This window comes from Fusarium tjaetaba, assembly GCF_013396195.1.
Source record: "Fusarium tjaetaba strain NRRL 66243 chromosome Unknown NRRL66243_c0000328, whole genome shotgun sequence".
NCBI lineage: Eukaryota > Fungi > Ascomycota > Sordariomycetes > Hypocreales > Nectriaceae > Fusarium > Fusarium tjaetaba.
Window position 1 is genome coordinate 1,678 of NW_023501524.1, and position 24,113 is coordinate 25,790.

Below are 24,113 nucleotides of genomic sequence, written 5' to 3' on the forward strand. Positions count from 1 at the left end.
TCCAGGTCAATGAAGCGGATTATTCAGTGCTGCCGAGGCTGCTGTGCACCGTTCATATTACGAGGGTTCGCACATGGAACATGTCTGTACATCGAAGGGATAGATCAGATTAGTCCGTACTAGAAGAGCAGTACCACCAGGCTGGGATGCACTAGAGATAATACTGGCCAATTGGCGAAACCGAGATTGGTGAAATGCCTTCACCATGAAGCTGGCCACTTTTCGCACCGAGGAAGGCTGTGGCCGTACTGGTACAACCTCATTGAGCGCCTCGGCGAACTTTGCGTTTTTTCTGTTATGTGAGACTACATACCTGACTTGCGTTGCAATTTCACAGCGGTCTGTGTCGACCCAACTCACCGCCCAGACCCTCTTATGCCCGTCATCAACATAGAACAGAACATGTGGTACATTTGCTTCACTCTTCTCGTAACACTGCTGCAGCGATGTCGTCCTGCCCGTGGCGAGGCGCAATCATGCAGTGAAGCCAGAATGGTCCTGACGGAGACCCAGAAGACACGGCATTTGTGGTGGTGGCGGTCGGCGGCGTGAGCGCATACCGTCTGCATAAAAAGATTCTGTCTGGCCGAGGTTGAGGATAGTCTGCCATCACAAATCCAAACACTGCCACAAGTTCCATGATTTTACTCTCATCAGTCAGCATTCGGCTTGCTTTGTTGGCGAACATGGCAATCAATGGGACATCAGGGCCAGCCTGAGCTGCAGATTAATTCGTAGCGGCCGAAGCTGGGGCGGCTCATTAGTCGTACCCGACTCCAACTCCGCTACAATATGCACGCTTCTGGTCCGTTTCTAGATCAGCGGCGGCGGTGGATGGATCTTTATGTGGCCCGCCCAAGAGCGTGCTAGTGCGATGACGATGACGGATGGTCCCTGGCGTGGAGTCTGTAAGCCCTTGTGCCGTCCCTTTTTGGAGTTGTTCCAGGCGTGAGCAGTGTGGCATGTTGAGTGCTACTGTAGGCAAGGCAATCCATTGGTCCCAAATGACCATTCTCCCCTGGAATCGATGGACGAATCGGCGGGCCAAGTTTGGCTATCCCTGGCCTGTTTGGGTCGAATGTTCCTGGGACTCGATCCGTCTTCGGCAAGTGGAAGTCTGACCCTGCTTTGTTTATTTTTGTTGATGTTGGTTGGGTTTCCCTGCGTCTTTGGTATTATACACATGGGCTTTCATTGTAAGTTCAATGGCGATAATGAGAATATGATTTGTCTTGCATCAAGTGGTATGAAAGGCGGAAAGTATCCGCATATCAAAGGGGCCTCCCTGTTTAAGGCTTGGGTGTACTTACTTGACCTTACCTTCCAAACTTACATGTCGCCCTGCAAGTGGAAGGAGCCGTTATCCCTCCAACAAACCTGCCGCGCACACGCACACACACCTCATCAGCCAAACTTCCACTATCGGTCATCCATCCCAACTCATCGCATGCTACCAGTATCTCCATCTTCATCTCCATCTCCTCCCGCGGATCCCATGAATGACATCCATGGCGAACCCACTTGTCCCATCTGATGGAAGGATCACACACTGTGCCCAAAAGCGTATCTTCACCTCTCGGATGAGTCTGTGGGGCCATCATACGTCGCTACACTACGTTATACAGTGATTACCGTGTATTTGCAGCGCTTCTCGTCATGACGATGGACTATATCGGCAAAGACTTTCATATCTTGCATTGGGAGCGACAAGCATTGTACACACTGTACAGAACAGAGCAGATTTCTCCTCCCGTGCATCTGTCACTTGCAGAAAATGAAGACTCGTTTAAACAAAGAAAAAAACAGGACATGGTGAGCCCCCGTGATACCCCCCCTAGACTGAGTCAAGTAGCGTCTGACCTTTGATTCCCTACTCATCTAACAGAGACGGGAAACCAAGACTATAGCAGCAACATGGCTCAGATCCGAATATTGGAGGGTCACGTTGTCGCTGCAGTATTAAAATTGCACTCCAACTCCCACACTTACTGTACAGGCTTGCCCTAGGCTGGTTGGGTGCCAGGAATCAATCTGAATTTCTCAGCTTGCTTGGTATTGACAGTTATCGACTCAGACTCGAATTCCGTCCCAGTGGCGGTACCTTGAGTGGTGGCTACCGACAGTTTGACTCACTAGCTCATCTAAGCATCGATCGCTTCAGCTGAGTGTTAATGCCGCCCGCCATTTGGGCGAGAGGGTATCTACAGAAGCCACTGTATTTTCCACTGGATTCCAGGGGCGACAGCCCCAAACCATTCGCTGTTTTAGTTGCATCCAGTGCAACTCCCTCGATAATTGCCTGCTGTACGGCTTGCCTCACCCAGGTGTCCTTGTGGATCTCATTGAAGCCACACGCCCCTCCTATTCACAGGGACCTCCACGCAGCTGCTATTAGGTTACTCCCTACACCCTGTAGGGGTCATTCTGACTACCCAAAGATACTTTGGTCGTTAGTTACCTGATTTTGCCTCTGCGTCTAGGCCCACCGCTCCCTCCAAACTTCAGCCATGCCACGCGATTAAGATGAATCCGCGCTTGGCCTCCCTTAAAAAAATTCTAGCCCAAGGAAGGCTGTGGCATAGGATTACTATCGACTCGGATCATGGTTTCGATGGATACTTCTGTGTCTCGTAGTCCAGCTCAGTCTAGCCAGCTCCGTCTAAGTGGCTCCCCTGCTCGCACCCCAAACCAGGATGTAACCCATATATCAAATATCCCCGTCTCCCGTCACTATCGTCCCCTTTTCTCTCTCTCTTCCCGTTATTGATGTTTTTTTCCTATTTCTGTTTTTTTCAAACACCCGTGTCTTGGATATATACAACAAGACGACTTTGAATATTCCCCATACTTTATTTTGCATCGCAATATAGATTGTTGCCTATTGCGCTAGCCACTAGACACATTCACTTGGTCGAAAAGCAACTATCCGCCAGAAGAAGAGAATACAGACAAATCAGGACCGCATTGCATACAACCGAAACGAACTGCGAGGCGACACACCGAGAGCACATCCACAACGAAGGAAGAAGGAATATCATCTGTACTGTCACACAGCCGTAATTGGGTACACACAAACCGACGCTGTCCGCTGCAAGTTCACTGGATCCTTGTAAGTCGACCGCATAATCTCAAAACCACCAGTCTGCGACTCGCTCGACCACTGTTCCGCCTACTGCTTGTCACTCAAGGTACAGCATCTGGCCGATGAATAGTTCTTAGCCGAGTGCATCTGCAACTGGCCGTATCGTTGTGACTGCTTGGTTTCATCCTGAAGCCCATGTCAAGCTTTTGCTACAGTTCTTGTTATAGCTAACACGTATCGCATCAGTTCAATTGGAAACCTGGAATCAGTTGACAGACATTCGACTCAATCACTGAAATACTTGGAGGGCCAAATCAGTAAATTACCATCAACATGACGGCGGATCAAGGGTTCGGAGGCCCGGTCGAGCGATCGAGGCGGAGTCTGTCTACCTCGGGACCTGGACCTAATGGCGAGGGAGAGACAAGACCTGAAAAGGAGACAGCCCGAAAACCATCCACAGACGAGAAGGACGATGCTATAACTACCTCGCAAGTCTTGCCTCGCCGATACGATAACCCTTCTGGTACACCAGCCCCAGTAGCTGCACCACTATCACGAAATCCTTCAGAAATGTCAACAACATCTAGTCCAGGACCTGAAAGTCGGAGATCTCCTGCCCCATCACAGCCCTTGGAACCTCCTGTAACGAAATCAAGTCTAGGAGAGCTCGAGGTTTCCAAGATCATCAACAACCCCAAACTGAGGCACGATATCAACTTTGACCCTGAGCTTCATTTCAGACCTAATGTGGAGGGCGATAAGGGCCGAAGAAAGCACGATCGTGCTAGCATTTTCTGGACGACACTCAAAGAGGAACTGGTTGAGTTTATCGTGGACCGAGACAGTTTTTACGCCAAGCATGGCACAGGAGACGACTGGTGCTTGCCAAAGCTTCTCAAGTCTGTGAAGGAGATCATCCAAACCCTTGTGCCCCAGCGCGACCGACAGTTTCTGGATGAGGGTCTAAACGTGGAACTTCTTATGCAACAGTTTCACCGAGGCATTGCTGATTTGGAGAAGCTTGCTTCGTGGCTCTCACGAGTCCTCAAATCTCACTGCGCACCAATGCGGGACGAATGGGTCGATTCGATGTACAAGCAGCTCAGCAACGGTAACAGCAACAACGATGTTGAGGAGCTTGTCAATGGCATGCGAAGTTTGCTCAGTGTTTTGGAGGCAATGAAACTCGACGTCGCCAATCATCAAATACGCTGCCTTCGACCTGCTCTCATTGAAGAAACCACAGCTTTCGAGCAAAAGTTTCTGATGAAGAAGCTGCGAAATCGCAAAATGGATATAGGCGATGCCAAACCATGGTACCAAGAGGCTGCTCGAACTTATCCTAACGGTGCCGGGAAGATGTACTCATGCTTTGGAGATATGGGGGTTTTCTTTGAGGGAATTTCGCGCTCTATGCTCCCCTCTGCTGGAGAGAAGCCTCTGCCTGGTACTTTCTTCTTTGATGAGGACCGACTTGGACGTGTTCGATCGGATATTCTGGATGCCATCAACCTAGACGTCTGCATGCGCATGTACGAGGATCTTGAGCGTATCGCGAAACTCAATTCGCCCCCTGCTTTTGCAAGCGCTATGTCAGATGACCACGAGTTCAACTTCAACACTCCTCCCTCGAGCTCAAGACCTTCCAGTGTTACACTGAGCTCTGCAGATTCAGCTTCGTCATCGCCACGGTCCTCCATGGTCCTTCCCCTCTACCTCAACTCAGAAACCAACGAAGCCAAAACAAGAGCCCGAAATCTCCGCGACAGTCTGGTTGCTCTGCTTCAGCAGGCACCACACGACCAACATTATCACGAGAAGTGGCGCTCAATGGCTCCCTCTATGGCTCTGCAGATCTTCCGATTCACCAACGCCCCCATGGATATGCTTGTCCCCTTCGAGGAGAAGCTCCTGGAGAACGTTTGCCGCATCTCCTCACCTATCTACAAGGAGATGGAGGAGGCGTACCGCATTCGCCTGCTTAACGAGCTCGCCATGCGCGTCCGCTACTTCAAGGCTCTTTCAGGTGTATGCTTGTTCTCGATTGCCACTGGTAATCGTGTACCAACAAGTAGCCGCAGCCTGGATGCAGGACGAGACCGAGACCTGGATGCAGCCATCCGCATGGGTCAGCAAGAGGGTGGCATCGAAGATATTGCGACTCGTATCGCTCATGTGGGCGTTGTCCACTGGAGGATATGGGCACGCATGGCATATGTCGACGAAGACGACATGTCTATGGACTAATCAGCCCGCGGCGGAACAACATCATGTATCCCTTTGTGTCACCAATTCGTTATACCCACATTTACCTACTTTTTAATGTCGATACATGATTAACTACGCAATATCGGCTGGACCGCATTACACACACTGGCACACAACCTCACCTCACGCACACGCATACGCATACGCATACGCACTATGCACTTCCCTGGCCTGGAGCCGTTCTGCTCTGTCTGCCAAGGGAGTGCAGATTTTTCGAGTCAATATTCGGGTACCTACCCAAAAACATACACTGGTCGGCGGCTCTCTGCATTTACTCAGTTATCACTGCATGTTCTGCACCTTTTCATAAGATATGCTTGTTTTGGTTTATTCTCACCCAGTCTGCGTTTGCTACTGTGGCGTTGCATGGTGGACAGTCTCTGTTTTATTAGGGGATCAGTGAAACCGGCCCCTTTTGTTTTATTTGGTCCAATGGCGCTTTTGGTGTTGTGCATTGGAATTATCGAGTTGTGGTGACACTGACGTCGTACGGGCAAGCACATGACCTCTTCGGCTTCAGGCTGTACAAACATGTGCGCAGCTTATTCGCATTTAGATCAGGCGCACATATTTATCTATCTGACCTGCTCATACTGGAAGATTTGTTTCTTGAACATACATGGGGCGCTTATATGGCAAATAGACTAGACAGAGAAAGACTAGAAGAAAATCTACATGTTCTGCAACGATTGGTCCCCATCTGTGATTGATTGACTGTTTTGCTGAGACTGTCATGCCAGCTTCTGTTCTTCTCAGTGAGACTTTTGGTGGTAGGTTGCACTAACAAGGTGTCGTGTAAGGTCAGTTTAATTGTTCGACAAGACCTCCTGAACTATTCCCTTGACTTCCAAACAGTTTTTGTCAGACTTGACTTTCCTTACGAGGGATAACGTAAGGCCATACATACAGAATGTGAGACTGATGCCCCATGATGCCTCCCGTGTGACTACCACCACATGTGACTTGCTCACAGTATAAATGAATAGTCCGTAGTTCAATATGTCGACTGCCAGGAATGGAAGTTGGCCTTTGTAGTATCAGTGTGTATTCAAAATTTCCTTTCCTTCGCTTCCCTTTCAATCTTACCCGTAAGGTACTAAGCTTGGCTTATTGACTGGTTTCACCACATGTATCCTCATCCTTCCCTGAGTAGGATTCATGCGGAAGGGTAATTATAGAAATTAAAGAAAGTCAGCTTATGTCTCCCTTTTTTTTTTTCGCTTTTCTTTTTTATCTTCCTTATGGGGTCTTGGTCGCTATCATAGCACTCAAGTTGAGTTCGAAGAAATACAGTATTCCCATTTAGAGTCTGCTTGTCCAATAAGACAGATTGAGGCGGCTTCGTAGGAGTATAAGGATTAGCGAATAAGTCGCTGAATACTCACATGAAGTAGCCCATGTCCGTATCGATATACTTAACTCTCCGTGTTAGCTTCCTGTGCTTGATGAGTCTCTTCTAAGTCAACAATAGAACCGAGAGAGTTTCATCAATGACCAGTCTGTTTGTTAAGCCCTTTTCAAAAGTGATGCACTCATCCAAGACATATTATGGCATGGTGCAACGGGGACAGCTTCACGAGAGATGGTCACAGCTGAGGTGTTCATCCATGGCGCATCAACATGACCAGGGGATGCCAAAGTCTCGATATTCTAAGGCATTTCCACAGAAGACTTCATAGCGAGGCTGAAAATTCGTAATCATCGAATGGTTAATCAGGCCAAGACTGCCGTCTCTTACTCAAAGTCTCCCGGCCACTGTCCAGCTCCTAAATTCTATCAACAAGTTCCCCCCTTTTGCTTCCGACTTTTTAAGAATCATGGATTCATCCAATTCACATTAACTCTTAAACCCCTGCAAGAGCAACTTGCATATTTTGCTCCCAGCCTAAAAAAAAGATGAACTGGTATCTAAAATCACCAAATCTAACTTGTTGCCGCTCAAAGAATCAACTGTAATAAACAAAACTCCGGCAGACAAGATCAGCGACGAAGCTTAATATACAACCCTAACATCTCAGGGGTCAGCTCATTGAGGGTTCAGGGAGGCTCTGGCAGATCCCTGATCCCGCTTGAATTTGGCAAGCTCTTCCTCCAGCTGGCGTGCTCTAGCACGTTCCTCCTGTTGATATTAGTTAGCAATTGCTCTATGCACAAGACAATCTGGGATATAAAACATACCTTGAGGCTCTCTTGGAACTTCTTCCTCTCTTCACGCATCGTGGCCCTGAATTGCTCACTCAGCATCGAGGCTCCTCTGCCAACACCACCATTTGGTGGGATTGCCTTAAGTCGTTCGCCATCAAGATCCTCTTGAAGCTTGGTGATATGCTCGCGAGCCTTCTCCATATCTACCTCGAGGCGCTGACGAAGTGTCGTAACCTCTCCTTCAAGAGTCTTCTTTGCCGATTGGACGTCCTGAAGCTTGTTCTCAAGCTCTATCTTTTCTCGTTCGGCACTGAGTGTCTCTCTTGTGACCTCCTCCAGCTCTTGAACAGTTCCAGCTAACTCATTCTTTAACCTTGTGAGCTGGTTCTGGAGCTTCATCACCTCGCCACTAGTCTTGATAGCTGCGACATCAGCGGCCCTCTCTGCACGGGATCCATAGGCTCCGTCCAGTTCCGCTTGGGCAATCGTGAGCTCCGTCTTCATCTCTACGAGGTTCATGTTAAGAAGCTCAAGTTCGTCCTCCTTATCTTTCAGCATCTTCTTTCTGGAAGCAAGCTCTTCCTTTTGGCCATCCACCCGTTGCTGCAAGGACCTGGCATTGTCTTCTGCCATTTGCTTGGATCGATTCACTTCATCGAGCTGCGCGTTGAGAGCATCGATCACTGAATCGACCCCAGTCAACTGGTTGCGAGTATTGTTGCTTGAAGACTCGGCAGCCGACAGCCTCTCTTCGAGTTGTTTGATGTCGGACTCAAGAGCTGCGATCTTGCTGTTGCGCTCCTCAAGTTGGGCTTGAGCAACCCCTGCAGCTCCAGCAGCTCCCGCCAAGTCTGCTTGAAGAAGTTCCATGTCAGACTCGAGATGGGTAACCCTTGCATTTCGTTCTTCAAGGCGGGCTTCAAGGTCATTTGCCTTCTCCAACTCGGCCTTGAGTGTAGAAATCGTCGCACTGTGCACCTCAACCTGGTCTCGTAGAGTATTGACTTCTTGAACCTCGGTGTGAAGAGTAGCAATCTTCGCGTCCCGCTCTTCGATCTGTGCATGAGCAGTACTGGCCTGCTCAAGCTCGGACTGGAGCGCTGCAATCCTCTTGTTTCGCTCCTCGATTTCACTCTGGGCCGTCTCCAGGTAGTCCAACTCTGCTTCCAAGGCAGTGATCTTGCTTTCGCGATCCTCGATTTGAGACTGCGCGGCAGCTGCCGAAGCTGCCGCGTTAGCAAGGTCGGACTTGAGCTGGTCGAGGTCCCTCTCAAGCTTGACAATCTTCTCATCCCGTTCCTCGAGTTGAGCGTGAGCTGCACCCGCCGCACCCGCAGCACCAGCTAAGTCGGCCTGAAGACGTTTCAGGTCTGCTTCCAGCTCGGCAACCTTCCTGCTGCTACCCTCAGCCTCAGCCTTCGAGGGGCCAGCGTTGTGCGCAACACTACGGGCACTTTCGAGTTCTTCAAGGGTCTCTGAGAGCATTGTCTGGGCAGTCATCGCATCTCTCTCAGCGCGAGCCAGTAGAATTTGTGTCTCATCCAACTCCTCTTGTTTCCTTGCCAGCTCTTCATCCTTCTCGGCGTCTGATTTGTTATTGAGCTCGCGCTGTTGCTTAATCTGTCGCTGGAGCACAGATTTCTGGTTCTTGAGTGTAGTGGCTTGAGAGTACAACCACTGAACACGATTAGAGAATCCGGGAAGGCTGAAAGCCTCCTCAATATCGAATTCATCGTCAGAAACTTCGTCATCCTCATAGCCTCTCTCCATGCGAGCCCTTCGACGCTCCTCTTTCTCCTTCTTAATCTTGGCGAAGCCTGTCTGCATCATATTCCACAAGTTCATCAAGATCCTCTCAACTTGGTCACCGTCCTGTTTCTCTGGTGGCCCGGCCTGAGCTGCCTGCACGGCGCGTTCTAGCTCCGAGTCGGCAGTGCGTAGTGCATCTTCAAGATAGTCAAGCTTCGTCTCAAAACTGTCTTGTGGTGAATGAGGTACGGCCGGGTAACTGGGATCCACTGTGAGGAGTAGATCTCGTGCTTGCTGGTTTAGGGACTCAATGCGTTTCTCGAAAGCGCCGTCAGTCTTGACGGTCTCGCCAGAAGACTCTTCCTGTTCGACCTCGATGGCATTGAGACCCATCTCAAGGTAATCCAACTGGTTGTTGAGGAGCTCTCCTGGCTTCATTCCCGAAACTCCAAATGGGGGATCATAATAGTCTTCGTTCTTGGAAGGATTGAAGCGAACAATCGCATCTCGCAAAGAGCCGTTCAAATTCTCGAGTCGTGCCTCCATCTCCGTTATCGACTTAACCAATGAATTAGACTGGCCCTTTAGATGTAGATTTTCATCCTTCATCTTCTCCATCTCGTCTCTCAGCTGATTTTGTTCCCGAATCGGTGATTTAAGGGGTATTTCTATGGGTTGCTGACGGGGTTGCCCTCTCGTTGAGACTCCATTGGCTTGGTCGTAATAGTCATTATCGTTGAAGTAGTGCTCGTCTCCGGCGCGATCCGTGCTGTTGCGTGTATAAGTATATAGGCTCTCTGGGCTGCCAGGCATGCCATTGAGGGGTTGAAGTGGAGGAGTGAGATCCTTCTTCTTATTCGAGGCCTTATGAGTGAGTTGAAGAATACCAGCAGTATGCTCCAGGAGGCGTCTTTGGGGCTCCATCAGTCGCTTTTCAAGGTTGAAGAGCTCCGCAGCCAATTCTTCACACTTCCGCTCGCTGGCCTGTCTTTCCGCCTCTGCTTCCTTTGCGCGAGCGTGATCGCCGCTATTACGACCTAGTAGACTCCTTCGCTTCCCATCCAGTTTTCCGGGGTTGTATAGCCTCGCCATCGAGATTGCGGCATCTCGGTATTTGGACTGAATGGTCAGGTTTTGCCGGGTTGACTCGACACGCTGGGATAAGGACTGGCTTTGCTTCTTGAGGTCGTCCACCTCTTCTTGCGACAGAATCGTATACTCTTTGCTATCAGAGAGGGCTGTTTCGGTTAAGAGATGTACCTGAATCGGGTCTCGGAGGTCGACAAGCGCTGAACTTTGCGGTCGATCAGGGTTCATCTGTACACAATAAAGATTAGAAGCCGCAGGTCCATCAGCCTCCACGACGGTGGACAAGAAGCGTACCGAATTATACAATTGATGATCCTTTTCAAAGCCGTTTATTATATCGCTGCGATAGCCCTCGACAAATATCTTTCCGCGTGGGCTTGGTGCTGGTGGTGACATCCTATTAGAGCCATACCCATACGGGCTGCCCTCTCGCGCGTATGCACTCATGGTTTCGACGGGCTTGGGATCGTGCTGTGTAGGTTATGAGGCATGGGGTAAAAGTCGGACTGAAGCAGTGCATAAAGATATCAAAACACCTCCATAGAGAGCAGTGAAAAGGCTGACAAGTATCCAAAGTTTGGACAAAAAAGTGGTTGACCGGGATCCGTGTCGTGCCGCTGGGTGAAGCTGAGCTGAGATTGGATGTAACAAAGGGGGCTTTGCGCCCAAGAGCCACTGAGGCTGGAAACCCGCAGAAAATCGACAGCAATAAAACAAAAGGGTCTCGAGTTACAACCTCAAAGAAAGAGTACAAAAGTTGTGAGAAACGATGCAAATGCTGGGGACAGAAAAGGAGAGGTCGGGACTGACCATGAAGAAAAGGAGGCCCATCGAGAACCCCAAGAGTAATGGAGGTAACTTAACTTAAGTTATCGAGTGGGACCTTTGTGAAGACCTCCACTGAAAGTTGAATTACAGCGGTTGAGCTAGTGGTCTAGCCGAGTCAGGTTGGTAGGTACGTACCGTACCTGCGTAGATCCCTTACCACACGTGCCAATGGACTTTCAGTTTTCAGGGGTTTCGCGGCGGCTGGAGGGGCGCACCCGCATTACTTAGCACGCTTAGGCATGGGTTTGGCAGCGCTAGGCTTCATAGAGCTCGCAGCTCTTTAACGATGCACCAGTAGGAATGCAGCTTTGTTTCGAGGGATTGTCATATTAAAAAGAAAAATAGATTAAAAAGAGTTTTGTTCTGTTTATACGATTGATCCGTGCATGAGGAAACATGATGATTCCTTCTGTAGAGTCTGAGCTGACGTGTCTAGAATCCTTTACTTAGACCCCAATGCTCCCTTCTGACCGTGGCATACCGTCACGTTGCGTGGCATTAATGGCTGTGTCCGATGATCGACGCAGATATGCTGACAGTCGATGGTGGGATCGTGGCTGACAACGCCATGGATAAAGTTGCTGTGAGCATTCTCCTTGGACGCACGGAAGTCCGTTAGTTTCGACAACTCAGACTCAGAGATGCATTCTATTTACAGAAAATGATATCCCTGCTCTGAAGATGCCCTACTCCGTAGACATTCAAGGGATGTCATATGCTCATTGGGCTGAAACATTCCCCGGGAGCCAAGGTATGCTCTTCAATATTGTACTGTAGTCCCCTATCCCGCAATTTTTCGGAAACCATTGGCTATTGCCCAATTGTGACAATGCGCAATGCTAAATATTGCTACCATACGTACCGACCACTAAAGCACTTCTCGGACTTGATCCATGATTTGTTGCCCCATCGTTCTCCGGCGCTCTGCCTGACCCTCCGTTGAAGCCTGAGCTCCGGTTGCGACAGCTGTTGTCGAGTTTTCATCCTCGAGTCGACGTCGAAGGCCCTCAAACTCGGCACTTCGTCTATGGGAGCTTAGTCCTACAACCCAGCCCGGCACTCGCCAGCGCACGAGGGCAGCCGGGAGAAGTCCTTCTCGCCACGAATATCCAACGATCCATCCAGTGGCTGCGCCCAGGACCGAGCCTGGCCATTGCAACATCGCAAGATGCAACGCAATGGCGTACTTGTAGGACTTATCCGAGAACGTGAGACCAACGAAGGGTCGGTCCGTTGGAGGTGCCTCAGACGTGGCAACTCGATACTTGTACATGTGCGGAACCATGGCATGATACTGGGCCAGAATAGCAAAGATGATGGGAGTTGGCCCAGCCGGGATGTAGTTGAACCATCCAGCAGCGAGAGGCCGCAGTACCATTGAGACAACAAGGGGTATGATGGAGGTAATGAAGAAAGTGACAGTCAAGAAGGACTGCGCACAATGCTATTAGTAATGTGAGGATGAACGTTTCTTGAAACCACTTACAGCGAATTTGCGAGAACCCCACATTCTCTCAACGATGCGAAGGTTGTATAACGACATGGCCGCAAAAAGTACCTCTGTTGAGTTGACATAGCATAACTGGTAGGCCAAGATTCTCCAGAACTGCCGGTATCTCCATATGTGGGTGTCAATGAGAATATAGAAGTAGTGCTTGACGTCAAGAACACTCGCAATGATAGAGCCAGCTACCAGGCCGACCACGCCGAGCCGAGTGGCAGGTGTATTGGTAAAAGACATGGTGAGGGGTTGTGTCGAGATTCAACGTGACATGCTATAGAAATAAGCCGACCCTAACTCCCGTGGGAAGACAAGGAGTTTCTATCGGATGCAGTTGAGATTTGATTAATTGCAATTAATGTTGAACCTTGCTTGGCCTTTGAAAAATGGCTAGTGTTGTAACGAGAGTGAAGCTATAGATGCAGTTCTCTGAGCTACCTTACCTATCCGCAAGGTGGCATTAACTATCACGTGCAGCTTCGGGTAACTATGGATCGCCCCGCATTGCCGTTGAATAGCCCGCTGACGTCGTTCTGACATTGATTTCCCATCCAATGACAGAACAGATCTTAGATGAAAGCAATTAACTCTTAACTTGATAGGCTGATCTACAACAGCAGTGTTGGTTAGGAAACAGAAATTGAGCGCCAAATCGGGGCTCCTTGACTCCTGGTTTTCTTTCTTATCGAACCTTTAGGACCCGGGGCTCTGTTCATGGACGTGCCGTGAAAGACAAAAACCAGGGAAACGATCCCCCTAGAACATGTCTCCAGTGGAAGCCGTGTAAGTAGCTACGATGGACAAAATACAAATTATACACTATATACAGATGAGATCGATCCAAATGATGAATTGCTGCCTGTTATTGTAAAATAGTATTCGATCAAGGCAGAAATAAATGGGCGATGTTGGCTGGAATTTCCCAAAAAACTCACGTGATAGTTAGATTACAAGTAGAGGCACTACCCTATATTGATAGTGATGCCTCAGGGACACTCACCTCTTCACGATGGAAAGGATTGTCTGTGTTGAATAATTGATCTATTCCTTGTAGTATCAATGCCCGATTAATTAAAGGTAGCCCGAATGCCAATAAAGGGATAATTGAATTAGTTGCGCTTGTTTGAATGACCTCACTTTATTTGTAATCTCTCTCTCTCTCTCTCGCAAGTTTGTAAAACTGGCTGTACTCATTCATCTTCATCCTTGATCAACCTCACCTCATCCTTACACCAAAAAAACACACCCTCCACCAGCGGCTCACGCGGATATGAATAAAGACTCAATCTTGTCGACACAAACATCGAAACTTGTGCGGATCCGTCTTGGGCCCAAGACTTTATCGCTCCCTCTGCCGGTCTCCCGCTGCTCATCACCGAAGCCCGAAAAAACAGGGCATTAATCCCGATCACGCCCTCCACTATCCCGTCACTACCACACTACCACTATCACTATCGACTCCCTGACATCCATCCAATTCAATTTCACCATGCCACTCGCCAACTTTGGCACCCTGGTTCTCCACCATCTCGTCTTTGTCGCGCATTTGGTTTATTTCCATATTGCTTTCTCGCATATGGAACCTAGCGCGCTCGTGGCTCTCTACTGCGTCTCCAAGCTACTCGCCCGTCGCGCCGACGACATTGACAGCCCTCCTCCAGAATGGCCCCCGCCAGTGATCCAGTGGTAGCCGGAGCCGAGCTGCAGCCTCCGTCTCCGTCTCCGGTCCCGCCATCTGGGTCGACGTCGGCACTGGCTACGGGTTATGAGTCTCCGTCTGAAGAGAATCCGCCCTTCTTCTCCGTCGTGGCCTCGGCTCCAGCTGCTCCAGGGACAGCACATTCAAGACATCATGTTGTGCCACGGCCGGCCTTGTCTCAACGGCCATCGTATATCACTGCTATACCTCCTGAGCATACTAATGGTCATGCCCGTCCAGGTCGATTGCTCAACAATGAGTCTACTCTCACTTCAAATAGCCTGAACCATGTTATCGCAACAGCTGAGAAGGGCCCCGGGAACCAAAAGGTTGGCATTCGAGATCGCATCGCCTGCTATCAATGGACCTATTTCACTATGGTATATCAACGCCTTGTCTCTCCGTTGTCTCTGGTCTCGCTAACTCTGGGATAGACCATGTCGACTGGAGGCGTTGCAAATATTATTTACTCATGTGAATACACTATCTCTAATGTCATGTTGCGCCCCAGAAGAAAGTAGCTAACTCTTGCTAGTGAAGTGGGAAGCACCTTGGCTCCGTGGCATTGGCCTCTTCTTCTTTTTTCTCAACATTGTCCTTTTTGCAATGAATTGTATTCTTATCTGTACGAGATTTCATCTGAGGCCGGGGAGTTTCGTGAACTCCTTCACAGACCAAGTTGAATCGCTCTTCATATCAGCTTCAGTAGGGCTCCCTCTTCTTATGGCATGCTATTAAAACTAATGACAGCCAGTTGGTCTCGTAAGCAACAGATAACTATTATCCGGGCTCAAACACATTCTAACAAACTTAGTATTGCTGTAATATTAATCAACACCTGCCAATATGGTATTCCGTACACCGGCATATGGCTGGTCCACACCATGGAGTGTGTCTTCTGGGTTTACGCTGCCCTGAGCGTCTCTCTCAGCGCATTCCTATATCTTATATTATGGTCTACTCTGTAAGCTCAAGCTCATATGCTTATCTGGCCTGGTCGGCTGACTATCATGGCCAGAATATTTCCCGTCCATACCATGACGCCAACTTGGGTCTTCCCAGCATACCCTCTATTACTCAATGCCCCCTTCGCAGCAAACCTGATCGCGGCTGCAGATTCAGCTGGTCACAAACTATCAACCAACACTGTAGCAATGGCACTCGGGGCCACTGCTATTCAAGGAACCGGTTGTTTGATCGCTTTCATGATTTCATCGGCCTTCATATACCGCCTCATGACGCAGAAGCTCCCGCGGGACATGCAGAGGCCCGGCATCGTACGCACGCTCTCTCTCCTGTTTTTCGACGTTGCTGACCCTTACAAGTTCATGTCTATCGGTCCCTATGGCTTTACAGCTGCTGGCATAGGTATGTTTCGAATGTCTTGCAAAATATGTATCATGTCTGACAACATCAGCTCAACTCGGCAGCCAAGCAGACTTGGTAATACCTCCAAACTTTCTTGACAATCCTCAATTTGGCGCTATCATTAAAGTCATCAGCATTCTCGTTAGCCTCTGGCTCTGGGGTCTTGCTATGTGGTTCTTCATAGTCTGTGTCGGCGCATTGTGGAAATACTCTCTCTCCGGCCATCATTTGCCTTTCCAGATGACATGGTGGTCTTTCGTTTTCCCTAATACGGCTCTCGTATGTAACCCTTTTCACCGCAGCACTTCTCACTGTATGCTCAATGGGTTTCCTCTAGGTTACTGCTACCAGTGTCATGGGTAAAATATTTGATAGCAATGGCCTGCATATATTTGCCTCTGTCATGACCGTTGCAATCATCATCGTCTGGGCTCTTATCTTTATCCGGATGTGTTGGAGTCTGAAATCGAGAAAACTTCTGTGGCCCAAGGATGGAAGATAGAGCATATTAGAGTGATTACAGCATGCCACCGTTTCTGTGCCTTTCCCTTTCGTCTCATCGAAACAGTCTTATTGATCAAGATATCAGTAGGTCTAGCATATCTGAGGTAACCAGGCCAGCATAAACCGGCGTCCGGTATCTTTAGCATAAGGGCAGTCATATCAAACTATTTATTTGAATTTAGAACCTCGCTACTGCGATTTGTCCTAAAGACACTGCTTGATCCAAACATCTAGTGGCATGACCAAGTCAACGCAAAGAAAATGCGGTTTATTTCCCTGACAGGAACTCCAAACTCTTTGACAATGCTGTTCATAAAACCGATACTTGCCATTGCGCGCCTCTCATGAAAACAACAACAACAATATAATCATCCAAGCAAAGATATCTTGATTCGCTCACGGGAATCTGCAAACGCCGCCAAACTCCATTAGCAATACCCCTGTACTAGTACATACAACCTCTCCGGCGTCTCCAATATAAATAACAATAAGTGAGAAGCATGGTTACTCTACAACTTCGCCTTGACACCTTCTCCAGCTGTAGCCTCGAGATTGACAGTTACCTCGCCTGTCTTCTCCCCATGGCCGAAGAAGATGACTTGCACAGTCAAGTCATCACTGAGAATCATTAGTAATATGCTATCCAACACCAATATCATAACTTACCGGTATCGTCGTGAGAAAGGCGAAGGCAGCGTGAGCAAAGCGCAGACCTGTTCGTCGTTGTTGCCACCAAGGGCGTTTCGGACAAGGTGTGTAGCCACATTATTATCCTTCACGGTGAAGCGATCCTTAGCATCCGGGTCAATACCCCATTGCTGAACACGGATAGGGGTCTTGTTGCCATCAGGTCCGGCGGTCTTGCTCTCCTCAACGGGTAATGGTGTTTTTGACGAGCCAAAGATCTTGTTCCATGCAGCATCAAACTGTGAGTTGGTTCCAGACTGTCCCTGAGTCTCAATCCACTTGCCTACAAGGCCGACAACCTCTTCATTGGTAAGCATCTCCCAGAGGCCATCGGTTGCCAGGACAAGGAAATCACCATTCTCGGGGTTGACCTTGGTGGTTGTAACGATAGGCTCGGCGGTAACATAGGGAGGAGTCTTTAAAAGAGGTGAAGGGCTGCGACCAAAGAAGTTCTCGCGCAACTTCCAGGCTACATCTCTGCTCCACTTGTAGACGGCGTCTCCAAAGGCACGACTAGGCTCTAATCCACCAAGAACACGGCCATTTCGGATGACGTTTTCCTCCCCAGGATGCTCCTTGCGCATGCGCTCAACCTCTTGAGGGTTGCTACCCGTCTGATCCTCTGATAGAGCAGTGGCTGTCCACTTTCCGTTCTGTGCCCTGCGACCAAGGACTGCGCGAGAGTCACCAGTGCATGCAACCCGTAGGAGGTTGCTGCGGCTGTCGTAGAATGATAACAGGGCACACGATCCTGATAGAGCGGGCTGTAGAATCTCGGCTGCGACAGTCTTGGAACCGCCCTTGAACACCTTCTCCACGCTCTTGTGGACGATCTCGTTATCAAGGTTGTTGAACCCAGTTTTGATGGCCAGATTTACTGCATCCTCAGAGGGAAGATCACCGGAAGCCTTCTTGTAGGTTTCGTTCAATTCGCGGGCGACGTAGTTAATCAGGCTTTCCCTCAAGGTTGCAGAAGTAGTCCATCCTCTATGTCGTGTGAGTCAACACCCTTTTTATAAACCGTGACACAAGCTCTATCACAAGATGAATGAATACTTACGAATGGCCGTCAAAAACACCCCAAAACATCCAATCGCTGTTATCTGTCTCGACAGAATATCTACTGGGGACTTGAACAATCTTCTCGGCGTGATCATCCTCGATTGGGTCGTTACTGGGCAGCTGTACCAGGTCGTAACGTGTGACACCCTGTCCTCGGCTGACGGAAAAAGACTGTTCGAGGCGACGAAGCTTCTGCGTTGCTTGGTCGGGAGTCAACATCTCGACAATGCGACGCCCGTCGTCACTAGTTGCCTTGGAGATGGGTCCCTCGCCAACAATGGTGCCTTGTCTAAGTTCGTCGGCGCCTACTACGAGAACAGTCCGAGTCGGTAATACATCCGCTGTCTGAGTCGAGGCGAGGCTAGTCCTAGAGCCTACAGCCGAGCCGGGTGTGTCAGAGCTGTTGAGAGAGTACCAGGCGCCGTATCCGACGACGATACTGGATACCAGCGCGACTGGCAGGCGACGAAAGTACATAGAAGACCTTAGGGGAATGGCACCTGCAGGGTTGCGGCGACCGCTTCGAGCGTGTGCGCTAGCCTTGGATCTTGCCTGGGCGAGAGTGAAGGACGAGACGGCGAAGCCACGACGAGGAGTGCGGGAGAGAGTGCGGACGGTCGAAAGTGAGGTCGTCCTTAAGGCTCTCACTGCGGCTCGATTCATCTGGACGACGGCGGAGGAGCTTAGGGCCAGGCTGGCAGAAGATTGAAGAATTGGCCTATGGTTATGAAGAAGAGGCAGAAATTGTTGATCTCTTGTTATCAAAGAAACAACTAAAATATCCGACGACAAAGTAGACACAGTCCAGTCAAGAGGTAACAGAAGGACGGTGATAGTGATCCAGGATGATGAAGGTGGATGGAAGCTAGTAGTGGGTCTGCGCGCTATCTTATCGCGACCATTCCCCTCTGAGATGGTAATTATAGCCTGAGGTGAAGCTTGCAAGGTCTTGAGACTTGAGTGACTGCGAAGATCGGAGCTTGATGATCTTGAATGAATACCTTACCTACCTAAGTATTTAATATTTACATGATCTGACTTGTTTGCCTCTTCTTTTCCCATTCATACAAAACATCTGCCTAGACCTTCTACTGCGATTTATCCCGAGTTCCCTCTCACACTCTCACACTCTCATAGTCACGTCTCATGTCTTTAGTCTAATCGGTCAGCCCCACGTGAACCAGTGCGATAGCAGCCGACCTGAGCTTAACTCACCTCAGTGTATAAACCCGACGTCTACCGAGGCCCTCGCTCTTCACTGCTGTTTCAGAGGCTCTGCGCTGCGTGACCCCTAAGTCCTGAATAGGTAAGTCAAGCCTTGACCAAGGTAGTAGTCCTGTGAGCTTTACCAACCCCGGATTGTCCTCTCACATGTTAGTGAGAACCCTTGCACACTATCACTACCTAGTAGTAACACTCTCTTGATGACATTGAACCCTCATGTCTCAGCTTCCGTGTTCATAAACTCATTGAGTGCCTGCAGATATCAATATTTACCCAATCGTCACCTCCTCCAATGGATCAACAGCAGGAGGCTTCATCAGCCCAAGGGTCACTCACGGGAGCTGACCGCATCAGAGCTCTGAAAGATGAAACTGCCATCTTCACTGCATTTGACACATACCCGTGGTCAAAAGATAAAAACTTTATGGTAACATTATATCACAGGATATCAAATGGTCTATAACTCGGTCACTGACATTGATCTCAGTCTGGTCTCTACGCTATTCTTGGCGAACCAGGCCAGCAAAACCCTCAAGCATCTCTCGCAGACATGGCCATCCACGCCCGAATATTCTACTATGCTCAGCGCATTGGTGTCAACATCGACTTCAGCGCCTACAAGGCGTGGCTTGCCAGTAATCCTGACTATCAACCCCCAGATGTTCTGCCTGAGGAATATCGTCAGCGAGATGCAGCCAATGTTTCTCCAGTGCCAGCCCTAGACTGGCAGAAAGCTGCACCAAAGACAGATCTATACATTGATCGGAAAACCGCTGCTGCTCAGTCTGGCTCACAAGATCAACCAAGTTACCCAATGGGATTTGCCGAAATGATTCAACTTATCCAAGAAGGCAAGCCTGTGCCTGGCATTCGCCAGATCCCAAACACTGTTGTCAGAGATCCTGTAGGTCCAAATCTGAGCGGCGACTGCGCGCCTACACTAACTTTGATACAGGCTGTGAAGCCAGTTGGAGCGAGAGCTGTTCCCAGAAAGCCGTGGGAAAAAGATACCACAGTTGAAATGCCTGCTCTCCCAGATCTACCAAAAGCACTCGACACAGAATTTCCCCCAGTACAGGACGATGTACCTGTTTCTTCGGCAGCTGGGGCTTCTTAGTTTTCAGAACGCCATGTATCAATATCATATAGCATCAATGGCGTTGGGAGTAGCGATCGCTGGCAAACATACACTTGATTCTGACGTTGGGCGGAACAAAATCACCGAGGTACTATAGATATGACGATGTACTATCACAGTATACGGGAGAGGGAAAAATTATAAGATAATAAAAGCATCAATCGTTTATTAAAAGATGTTTAATAACTACCGTGACGACTCGAGTGCTATAGGGAGACGCCGAAACCCAGCATCCGCATAGAAAAACAACATACAAATTCGTGAACTCTCCCCGACCTCTAAGGACATCCTTTCGGATCACCATCACTCATGCTCGCTGATTGACTGAAGAAGTGTGGCTCTAGTATCCCATTATTAGGCTCGTTCCCGCTCACCTTTCGAGTAGCAGCGTATGAGCGGTTGGATAAGAGAACCAGTCCTGCGAGGGCTGCTGTGGTGATTAGCATCTGCCATCTCCTCCATATTGCAAAATCGATAACCATAATGTGTCCAATGCACCCGAGCAGGCTGTAGCTAGCTGGGCGTAGGATGACGTGTGATCTGTAAATTACTTGCGCTGGGAGATGTTTCTTAAGAAAGGTCGACATATTCTGGTTTGTTGCGTGATCTTGACGAGTGGAATGATTGGTGATTCAGATAGGGGTTCCTTGACACGGATGAAAAAAAGAATGAAAAGAAAACAGGGGTAGAATGGGGGAGGCTCTGCATTACCAGCAGGCAGATGTCCTCGTCGATGTCAAAGATCGATGGGCAAGGTAGAAAGATTTTAGCGGTAACCATTGTTGTAGCGCGGCCCAGGTCCCATGCGTCCGCCCATCCCAGGGCCAGCGCCAGGACCAGGACGAGTTGCGACCGCGTGGTTGGTACAAAGCATACCAACTCGGGAGCCAAACTTGGAGCCTCGCAGTGAAACCATGTGCTTTCGGATGTGGGCAGCAACGATTTCGCGATGCTGGGGAGAGGCATTGTTCAGAATCCACTGAATAAGATAGTTACCGTATTGATCACTTGCAATGTCAATCAGTGGAATGCGAGTACGGTCACGACGACCTTCACAGACTCGGTCCAGGTAACGACCAAGGAATTCTGCACCTCCAATTTTGAGACACTTCTCAACGACCTTCGAAGCGAACTGGTCGGTACTGTACTCAGCGGCGTAACGAATAACATGGTCAATAGCTCGACTGCGATCCGGGGGAGCACCGTGTTCACAAATATGCTGGATACACCAGTTGCCAAATTGCCCATGGGCGACGATGTCAATGTTGGCAAGGACTTCTTCGATACAAGGGCGCTGTTTGTAAGAGTTAGCTTGCGACTTTGACGGTAAATGGGTGAACTTACCTTATCCTCCTCGAGGCAGTTTTCAAAAATGTTCTGCACGACAAGACTACCGGTCTCTCCCAGGGCAACCTCATGCCACATGCCCCTGAGAGCATCATTGACAAATTTCATGATTTGTGGGGGTGACTCTGTCCAACGCAGCTCAAAAAGCTTCTGCCAGACGTGGCAGGCATAACGGTGAATGACCGTCTCAGGGATTCGACGAAGAAGCTCGTGAACCATGATAGCCTTGAAGTTTTCAGGAACAGAGTCAAACGCCTTTTGAACGACGTGGCATCCGAAGGGATCCATAGACAGATTCAGCGTGTTGCCCCGAATGGCTTCCGCGATGTTGATGACTTGGTCAGGTGTCCCATGCTCAAAGCATCGCTGCACCAAAAAGTTGCCAAAGCGATTGATCATCAATGGATAGGCCTGGGCGACGATTGCGTCGACAATTTCGAACTTCTGGTCAGCGGTTCCGACCTTGAGCTTCTGCTGCAGGAAGATGGAAGCTTGTTGGTCGTTGTTGCAGACAATCTTGTCAACAATGTACTTCCAGTTGCAATTTACGTTGCGATCCAAAAGACGGCGATAATTCAGCGGCTCTGTCGGAGCGAGGTAGGTCTGGTCACCGGGCGCCAACACCTGTCTCGGGTTTAGCGTTCTGTGTGAGTACAACGCAGGCAAACCAACCTCATTCTTCCATCCAGAACCAGTGGTAAACTCGGAAGCGTGAGGTGAGAGAGGTGTTCCAGCAGGGTTGGGATATGGTGGGTACACACCCATAGGTCCTAATCCTTGGGGAGCGTTGGACGGTACTCCAGGCGCAGGACTTCCCATGTAGTCTGACTGATTCATGGGACTATTAAATCCTCCTCCGTAGCCAGGTCCGAATGGTTGAGGTGAGTTAAAACGGCCCTCGAAGCGGTTTCCTCGACGCCCGTAGTTCGATCGCATCATCTCAGTATCTGGGGTCAGGCGTTCACTTCGGTATCCTTCCATCACGGGAAAAGGCGTTCCGGTAGGTTCAGAACAAGGCTGGCTGAAGACACGCCCTCCGAGCCATTTTCCTGGTGTTGGTTCCATGACTGGTGCCTGGACTGTGTTGGCAAAAATTGGCTGATTGCCCCAGATCTCTCGAGTACGATTGAATGTGGAAGCGGACACGGCGTCACTGGTATCAGAGTGACTGTCGTCGGGAGGGCCCCAGGCATTCTCACGAGGGGGGTAAATTGGACCGCGGGTCCCGAAAGGGGGCACATCGGCTGTGGTTTTCACAACGCGTGTCTCGGCTAGTTCTTGATCAAGCTTCGAGATTTCGTTCTGTGCCTGGGCGAGCTGTAACTTCAGACGCATTACCTCTTCGCTCTCGCCGCGAGCTTCGTCCAAGGTAGCACTTGCAGGGCGTGTAGTAGGAGCTGTACTCGGGAAAGCATCAGTAGCAGGAGTGACGGGAAGAGAGTTGCTCGAAGATGCATGATCAAACGCTCTCGCATACTGGTTGGCTTCGTCCCTGAGCTTGTTGGCATCGTTTTGCTGATTCAGGGCAGATTGCTGCTCGGAGAGCTTTGCAAGGAGTTTATCCACAGGGTACACCTGATCGATGGTCGAGCTATCATGGCTGAGTTTCATCTTCTAACACGGTCAGCAATTTGCAAATTATACATCCTGGGCAGACGCTTGATTTCACCTTTGGAAGGCCTTGATTCGCCAACTTCGAAGTGGATAGAGCGGCGATGTTCTTCTTTGCAGGAATGCTCTTGCCAGTTTCCTTCTGCGTCCCGAGTTAGTAGGTTGTTCTTGAACGTCGGCAAGAAGAGATTTCATCAAGGGTGAACTTGATCAAAGAATGTTGATGTGGCAAAACTCTACTTACTGAGCCCGGGGCAAGTGGCAAGGGATTTGAGTTTTCAGCCTGCACATTGGCAGCGAAGATGGGGACAGTCCGTTCAGGAGAGACCCCAGTAGACCCAGCTGAAGACATGATGTCGCAACAATTGGTCCGAGCCTCGGCGAAGTGGTTTTGGTGATGTAGCAGTCAAATAAGAATTGTAGATGACAGAGTGAGCTGTAGGGAACACACGATGAGATAGTGAACGAGTGTAGATGTGTCAAGTTTGTGGTCCAAGAAGGAGTTGATTGTGAAAGGAAGAGAGTGTAGAGGGGAGAGAGTGAAGAGGAGGAAGAAAAGGAAGAGAGGATGGTGGTGAAGGAAGGGGAGGTTATTCACTGACGCAGATTTTTCCACGGGGCCAAGTTGGAGGGAAGTGCGGATGAAAGAAGCGCAGAAGCGGCAGGTGCCAGCAGCCGACAGTTAACAGCCTAACCACCAGCGTTCCTTCCACTTTTATTGCAAGTGTCAGTCGCAGCGGGCACCCGACTGACAGTGGAAGCAAATGGGGGCATATTATGGAAGAACCATGCGGCTTTACAGTGACAT

The 24,113-nt window shown here is 49.5% G+C and overlaps 7 protein-coding genes across 7 annotated transcripts; 3 read left to right on the top strand and 4 right to left on the bottom strand.

Moving 5' to 3' along the window:
- Positions 1-3,415: 3,415 nt before the first annotated feature.
- Positions 3,416-5,332, top strand: FTJAE_12231 (SOK1; the record flags this gene model as incomplete). The annotated part of the gene is made up of 1 exon (XM_037345256.1): positions 3,416-5,332. The coding sequence occupies one exon, from the start codon at positions 3,416-3,418 to the stop codon at positions 5,330-5,332; it is 1,917 nt and encodes a 638-aa protein (XP_037200688.1).
- A 2,047-nt stretch (positions 5,333-7,379) lies between these two features.
- FTJAE_12232 (nonmuscle myosin-II heavy chain) lies at positions 7,380-10,783 on the bottom strand (the record flags this gene model as incomplete). The annotated part of the gene is made up of 2 exons (XM_037345257.1): positions 7,380-7,472; positions 7,532-10,783. 2 exons carry the CDS (start codon positions 10,781-10,783, stop codon positions 7,380-7,382), a joined length of 3,345 nt encoding a protein of 1,114 aa, XP_037200689.1.
- Positions 10,784-12,032: 1,249 nt separating this feature from the next.
- Positions 12,033-12,905, bottom strand: FTJAE_12233 (UBA domain protein; the record flags this gene model as incomplete). Its single annotated transcript, XM_037345258.1, has 2 exons — positions 12,033-12,596; positions 12,651-12,905. 2 exons carry the CDS (start codon positions 12,903-12,905, stop codon positions 12,033-12,035), a joined length of 819 nt encoding a protein of 272 aa, XP_037200690.1.
- A 1,422-nt stretch (positions 12,906-14,327) lies between these two features.
- Positions 14,328-16,234, top strand: FTJAE_12234 (Malic acid transport; the record flags this gene model as incomplete). Its single annotated transcript, XM_037345259.1, has 6 exons — positions 14,328-14,744; positions 15,119-15,126; positions 15,179-15,328; positions 15,383-15,732; positions 15,782-16,011; positions 16,070-16,234. The coding sequence occupies 6 exons, from the start codon at positions 14,328-14,330 to the stop codon at positions 16,232-16,234; spliced, it is 1,320 nt and encodes a 439-aa protein (XP_037200691.1).
- Positions 16,235-16,745: 511 nt separating this feature from the next.
- On the bottom strand, positions 16,746-18,648 carry FTJAE_12235 (Type 2C phosphatase; the record flags this gene model as incomplete). The annotated part of the gene is made up of 3 exons (XM_037345260.1): positions 16,746-16,854; positions 16,903-17,910; positions 17,984-18,648. 3 exons carry the CDS (start codon positions 18,646-18,648, stop codon positions 16,746-16,748), a joined length of 1,782 nt encoding a protein of 593 aa, XP_037200692.1.
- An 853-nt stretch (positions 18,649-19,501) lies between these two features.
- Positions 19,502-20,326, top strand: FTJAE_12236 (uncharacterized protein; the record flags this gene model as incomplete). The annotated part of the gene is made up of 3 exons (XM_037345261.1): positions 19,502-19,636; positions 19,697-20,113; positions 20,165-20,326. The coding sequence occupies 3 exons, from the start codon at positions 19,502-19,504 to the stop codon at positions 20,324-20,326; spliced, it is 714 nt and encodes a 237-aa protein (XP_037200693.1).
- A 787-nt stretch (positions 20,327-21,113) lies between these two features.
- On the bottom strand, positions 21,114-23,657 carry FTJAE_12237 (meiotic coiled-coil 2; the record flags this gene model as incomplete). Its single annotated transcript, XM_037345262.1, has 5 exons — positions 21,114-21,641; positions 21,692-22,318; positions 22,367-23,305; positions 23,364-23,447; positions 23,550-23,657. The coding sequence occupies 5 exons, from the start codon at positions 23,655-23,657 to the stop codon at positions 21,114-21,116; spliced, it is 2,286 nt and encodes a 761-aa protein (XP_037200694.1).
- Positions 23,658-24,113: the final 456 nt, after the last annotated feature.